The 7129-nt window shown below is 35.7% G+C and overlaps 1 protein-coding gene and 1 long non-coding RNA gene across 5 annotated transcripts in view; one reads left to right on the plus strand and one right to left on the minus strand.

Moving 5' to 3' along the window:
- LOC103146616 (glutamate receptor 2-like) overlaps positions 1-7129 on the minus strand; it is a 47829-nt gene that overhangs the window by 10010 nt on the left and 30690 nt on the right. For 2 of the 4 annotated variants that reach the window (XM_007564613.2, XM_007564612.2), the window contains exons 17-18: positions 5271-5385; positions 1032-1166 (exon numbers count right to left, since the gene is read on the minus strand). In XM_007564613.2, the coding sequence (XP_007564675.1) occupies positions 1032-1166; positions 5271-5385 (250 nt within the window). Of the gene's footprint in view, positions 1-1031; positions 1167-4448; positions 4564-5270; positions 5386-7129 lie in introns of all 4 variants that reach the window. The other 2 variants (XM_007564614.2, XM_016677773.1) reach the window with 1 other exon arrangement.
- The window catches only part of LOC107837658 (uncharacterized), a 19985-nt gene continuing 15674 nt past the window's right edge, over positions 2819-7129 (plus strand). The window contains exon 1 of the long non-coding RNA XR_001663699.1: positions 2819-3141. This is a non-coding gene — a long non-coding RNA (uncharacterized LOC107837658). The remainder of the gene's footprint in view (positions 3142-7129) is intronic.

The raw sequence follows: 7129 nt of genomic DNA on the forward strand, positions 1-7129 counted from the left end.
CATTTCAAAAGAAAGAGTTTCAGAAATTGAAAATTTTTGACTTTTGAAAATTTTCAGAGTTTCAGAAATCAAAAGTCAAGGACTTAAAATTTATAAAACTCACAAATAAGACCTGTCTTACTGTACAACATGGCACATTTTCACCGAGGACAGTCTGACCCAGCCGGCGGTTGAGTTGAAGGCAATGTGTATCCTTATTGTCCTCTCAAGGACAGAAAACGCAACAAGAAACAATCTAACCAATAAAGAAATTATTATTTGGGTAGTAAAAATAACAAGAAGGAGGAAGTAGGCCACGCCCACCACAGATTGTTGAGGATCCCTGTTGGGGGGCTGATACGGATAGATCCCTGTGAGTTTGGTGCAGCTCGGCTCGAACCTGTGAAATTTAGAACCAAACATATGGCAATGGCGACCTATGTGACTTCACCACGCCACCACTCCCTCATCCTCCACCGAAACCAGTCAGTGTTGGAAACCAAGTCACACCAACATGTCTTCTGTCAGTGGACACACTTTTATGTTGATTAGGTCAAAGGAGTCAGATAGAGACCATTCAAAATAAACATGACACTTCCTGTTCTCAGTGGACTTGGCTTAAGTGATGTCATCACTTGACCATTGGGCATTGTAGGGGACCGGATATGGAATTTATTTATATTAATAATTATAAATATAATGCAAAATAAATAATAAAGAATGACATTACTCAGAGCATAGAGCATAGCATTAGACTAAATAGATCTGCCCTTGTGGATCTGGCACATTGTCACCAAGACCCAGTCTAGATTGTTTTTTCAATATCGGGACTGATACTGATATCTGATATCACTATTGGATTGGTGCATCTCCAGTTTAAAGAATATAAATAATTTTTATATAATACTATAAATGTAAATAGTTAGACGAAATACAAAAGGGAGGATACTAATTTGTCTAAAAAATAACATAAGCCTATAAATTAACACTATCAAAGTGGAAACACAAAACAAATCCTTTTAGTCAAATTTAAGCAAAGTGTAAAAACGTACCTTCATCTTTTTGGCTTCAGCGCGGCTCTTGTAGCAGAACTCTACCAGTGCCACCATCATGGCGAGACCCAGACCTCCAACCAGGATGTAGAAAACTCCTGCCACATTACTAAGCGACAGAGCGCTGGTCTTTTCCTAGCACACAAAAAAGTGTGCACACACACCCACCCACACACACGCAAGAGAAAAATAAAAACAACAAAAAACAGGACACCCAGAAAATAGTGTTGGTGTGACATAACTACAAACATGATTTTATCAACACACAAATTTAAACGAAACACTTTGGTTAGAACCATTAAAATAACTAATAATTCTGCACACAGACATAGAAACTTTGGATATTATAGCATAGCTTAATACTGAAGTTGTACATTATGTTTCTAAACCTCAGCCGTTAATGAAAGTGCAAGTCAGTGTAAATTCTTTTAAATAGTGCATTTGCTGTTGCTTTTCACATTTTCAAGTTCATATCAGCATTCTTACAATAATACTCTATAACATTGCAATCATAAGACTACTTTGTCATGAATAACAAACATCTCAGCTTAAAACTGTAACACTGGACAAATTATGATTTTTATCTCACTGCATACAGATGTTGCAGATGTCATGGTGGAGCCAGTTGGTACATTAGGACACAAGTACATGATTTTTTTTAATATATTTTTTTTGAAGGATAATTTCAAAACAAATTAATTTTTATTCATATTGCTGCTGTGGTTTAAAATCCCTTTAGTAAAATTCCAGAGAAAGTTCTGGGGGAGTTTTGAGCCCCTACACAACTACAACTGTGGATGTTTATTTCATATTTTATTTTAGTGATCCAATTAAAAACAACCATTCTTAGGAGAACTGTTATTTAGGCTTCACTTACATGCGATCACTGCCTGGGAACTGGCGGTATTTTTGGATGTTAATTGGGAAACAGATTCACTTCTAGACGGCACTGCCGAAAACACCTCGAGTCAGCTGTAGTTGTCATGTCAGGCCACTAGATGGCACAGAGAGCGAACGCACATTCGCTTTGCTTTTGACCATTAGCTTTCACGTAACTAGCTTCCACCACTTCGTTCATGAGCACATGAACGAAGTGCTCATGTATATTTAACACATATATCATGAGTTAAATATACATGAGTGCTCATATATATTTCACAATATTTGACACATATTCCTCATCGGAAATTGTGCTAAATTGAACAGGTAAAGTAGCACAACACAACACAATGCTATATCCGCTATTTATTTAATTGTTTTTGCTGTTAACTGCAGAATAAATGGTATGGCTGTGCGTTCTGCGCTGGTTTGAGAGACTGGTCACTGGTGTTATGTAAACAAACAACAGTATCGCAATAAAAATGTTATGGTTTAACTGAAGAGTGAGAATTTTTTTTTCTTTTATGTGACTACTCGTCTGATACAGAATATCAATCACTCTCAACCAGGTTCTCAAAAACAATAAATACATGTCATTGACAACATTACTAATGGTGCACTAATGTACCCAGTGGCTCCAGCATTGCATTGCTATGAAGCAGTTCTAGTCAGAAGTTTACATACACTCATCCTGTGTATTAAGGTAATTTTATCTCTAGTGATTCATTTGAACAGTTCAGTTTCCTATGTAGGATGATAAAGGCTCAAATATATTCATACATGTGGACAAAATTGTTGGTACTCCTCAGTTAATGACAGAGAAACCCACAAAGGCCTCTGAAATAATTTAAAACTGGAAGAAGTGATAAAAAATTACTGAAAATTGATCAATGAAAATCAGACATTGCTTTTCAAATATGGTTCAGCATCTCTAGGAAAGAGTGAAAATAATTTGACCATAAGGACATTTTAAAATTTTAAAATAAAATGTATCCTCTATGTGTCTGTCCATTTAAAGTGTGGCATGTAGTTATATTCAGTAACTTAAAATATACGTCCCGATGAATCTAGATCTTTTGTCAGATTAAAAGTATATTTAAAAAATAACCTATGCTCATGTATTGAACATACTTTTCAATAAGCCCACATTTCTGCTTTTTAAAAATATTTTTTTCATTAGTCTGACACAAATTTCAAAACGCATCAAGCAATTTTTGCAGTTTGTTGCTAGGTAACAGGCAGGGCTGGCTGGGGTTGCTAGGTAACTGGCAGTGCCTGCTGATTTCCAACATTACATTCTGAATGTTTTTGAAACGGCTCGTTTTCCAGACACCAAAAGACACCAGCTGGGTGTTTTTTTCTTTTTTAGCACTTGCACTGGAAGTACAAAAATGTGACTATTGAGTGATAGGTTCCATTTAAGCTGCTTGTTGTAAAATTAGTCCACCCTAAAAAAAATGGAAGGTCCAAATAAATCATTAAAACCCTAAAATTAATATGATTTTCCTGTCAAATATGAGTGTAAGCAGACATCTGACAGGTGTAGTTTCTGTATACCCTGCATGCTAAATTGCACAACATGACCATCCAAGCTCCTTTAAACCCACAATGTGACTCTTATGAAACTTTTACCAATAGATGTCAATAATATCTAATGATTTTACAAAGTATCCTCTCTTCTGCAGTTGAAGTAAAGCCCAAAATCATCCCCAAAGATGTAAAAAAACTAACTGCCAGACAAACGCTTGTTTGTTGCTGAATGATAGCAAAACCAGTTATCATCATAAATCAGTTATTTACTTGCAGACATGTTGATTTGGATAGCTTTTATCCTTTAGTAGCTTTAACTAGATTACTTTGTGTGATAATATAACTGGTTTGATGACATAAAACCTTTAAAAGCAAAAATAGAAGAAATCTGTGAAGGAGCAAATAGTTTTCATTACGATATAAATAAAATTAATGAACTTTTTTACTAGCACTTGTGACTTCATTAACACTTTATATGATCAGAAACTACAGAACAAAACTAAAGAAATTCTCTTAACTGAAGTTTTCTTTGAGTTTTGTTAAAACAGATTCTTTCTCCTTATTGTCACTAAAATTAATGGAAATAATACATTTGATAAATAAAATAAAACAGCAACATGTTTTATTCAGCTGCATCGAGCAACTAATTTAGCATTTTTCTAAAACAAGTGCAGCATTCTGGAAAACCCATTTACAAAAATGTAATGTTCTTCATGCATTCATGCTAACCTCAAATGAAATTTTTGCATTTGAAGGAATTTTTGTAATTAGTTGCTCGAGTAAAGGTGTAATAAGAAAGCAGGTAAAAAAAAAAAAAATTATTTCGATTCACCTGTGATCTGTTATTTCTCTTCTCATCTGCATAAAATTAAAAAATACTTTTGACCTTGTCCTTGTCTTTCACATAACACAGCTGGAGTTAAGCTGTCCTCCCCATACTGTGTAAGCTTCCCATGCATTTACACGCGTGAACAGTGTGTTTGACTGACCCACAAACAGAAAACTAACCTTATTGGTGGAGTCCTTGAAGCCACACTCTCCTTTATCGTACCACCACTTGTTTTTCATCTTGTCTAGGGTCCCTTGCTCATTCAGTTTCAATACGGCAAGGTTTACTGGCACTCTTCAATGGGAATAACATAAATAACATCATTATCAATGTTATCTTATGTTATTAACGAGGCAGCAGTTCTTACCCTGTTCTCGCGACTAAGAAAGGGCCCACCAAAGATTGGCGTGAGACGAATATTCCCTTAATCCCCTAATATTAACACACGTAATGTGTTTTTTAATAAAGTGTTTTGTTGCTGGGCTCCTCGGTTTAGCGTCTGAGACAGATAATAAGAGGTGCTGCAATGAAAGGCTGTTGCTTTTTCAGCTGCAGTACCCTGCCAGGCCGGAGCCTCTGGTACACAGAGTTTGGACAAACTGTGTGCAAACTCTCTGCAAACAGCGCCCATGTTGCTGCCATCTGGTCTGAGGTCAGCTGACCCTCACCTGGATTCTACATCAGACCTCAACCAGACAGGGTGCAACATAGCAGAAGAAGAAGCAGAACAGAGAACAGTGCCACCTGCTGGCAGTGAGTATAACCTGCTGGATTTATGATGTCAGCTGTGGTTCAGTTTGTTTGTTTGTTTGTTCTTTTAAATCCCTGCTAACCTTAACATTTCCCTGTGGTCCTGTGACTGTGCTGCTTCTTCACATGTTCCACATTTACCAGACTGACCCAGTTTTACCTCTCTGCTTTGTTTCCTATTTTGCTTGTATATGTGTGTGTGTGTGTGTGTATGTGTGTGTGTTAGGTGGTGTGTGAGTGTGTGTATTAACCTTGCTCTCCCCTCCTCCGCTGCCGCATTCTCCCTTGTCATACCACCACTTGTTTTTCAGTTTGTCCAGCAGCCCCTGCTCGTTCAACTTTAACACCGCCAGGTTCACCGCATTTCTACATGAACACAGTGGCTGTTAGCAGTTCATTTCAGCTGTCAGTAACAATCCTCTGAAATGTAGCTAAATCAGCAACAAACATACTGCTCCTACTAATAATCCCTATTATCTACTACACTCTAAATTCATGATCAGAAAACAAACATTTGAAATTTTGATTTTTTTTTATCCAGCTTGAGTAGAGCAGCATTAAGATGTCTGTGCTTATGGTGTTTGGGATTAATAACAGTAGAAATATATTGAAGTCAGTCAAATTTGCTAAACATTTTGCTGAATAACTAACATCCAATTCAAAAACCTATTTCGGTCATACTGCGGCTTTTAATGTATGTCAACCAAAAATGTAACTATCTACGTTTCCATTGACCGCAAATTTGCGCAAATTGGAATTACAAAAATTATTTTTCTTAATGGAAACACGCCAATTTTGAAACAACTAAAGTGTTTTGATAAAAAAATGTTGCGCTAGAATGTGGTGGTTTTTCAGCTGGTATGTTTCACAAAACTGCAAAGGAAACACTCTTTGCATCACACAAGTCACATGATCAACAACCGGGTGTTACTATTGCTAGAAAAGACAAAGAAGATGACAGGAAGTGGTAGGAGGATGATGGTGCGACATGTTTTCAATGATTTATTGCGTGAACTTATTCACATTTTTATTGTGTTTCTTATCACTGCAATTGCGAAATTGTTTTTTCAACATTAGAGGGATATCAACAAAATTTTGTGAACATTTGCAATGTAAACGCAACTATTATTCCACTAATGTCCCAAAAAAAAATTTAATGTTTCCAATAAATAAGAAACACAATTAAAATCACATGTAAGTAAGTTTATTCATGATATAAGTCATTAAAAGATGTGCTCCACCATCATCCTCCAACCACTTCCTGTCGTCTTCTTCTTTGTGGTTTGTGCCAGTAGTAACATCCGGTTGGTGGTTGATCATGTGGTTGATCATGTGACTTGTGTGGTTTTTTTCAAAATTGTCACATTTCCATTAAGCAAATTTATTTTCAAAATATCAAATTGCACATTTAGGTGGTCGTGGTCAGTAGAAATGCAGCTACAGTCGCGCAAGACAACAAACTGTCTGGGTTGGACCTACTGCTGGCAAAAATAATAAAGTTTAATTACTGCTTTTGCAGTAGAAAAAACTTCATTCTCAGTTTGTAAAACAAATCACACAAATTAAATCACATTGTTGTAGTTGCAGGCACATCAAGTCTCAAATCATAACGGGGGAAATGTCGATGGAATCATGAACTAAAAGAAAATGGTTTTGTCATGACATCCTCAATTATTTGAGCCATTCACCTCACCAAGAAAAAACATATTCAGTAAACAGAAGCAATATAATCCTAAATAAATGGCTCCATCATCACCAAGCCTAGTTAGGATATACAGATATTCCTTCAAAGCTGGTTTAATTAACTTTTGATCAAAATTACTAAGATTAAAGAAATGTTTATGTACATAACATTTCCACAAATAATGACAACAATAGTGTAAGAACTACACTTTTTATGGAGTCATATTTTGACCATGTGCATTTTGACCTACTTTTCTATTAACTCTAGTCTACACTAAAGAAAATGCATTAAACACAAAAAATATAAATAAAACAGCTTTTAAGTTGTTTGAGGTCTACAAGTACTATTACAGAAGAAAAGTACCTGAACAAGTCTACACTTTTTTGTAGATTAGACTTCAGTTACTTACAAAAAAAATTAAATAAT

This window comes from Poecilia formosa, unplaced genomic scaffold, assembly GCF_000485575.1.
Source record: "Poecilia formosa unplaced genomic scaffold, Poecilia_formosa-5.1.2 Scaffold164, whole genome shotgun sequence".
Taxonomy (NCBI): Eukaryota; Metazoa; Chordata; class Actinopteri; order Cyprinodontiformes; family Poeciliidae; genus Poecilia; species Poecilia formosa.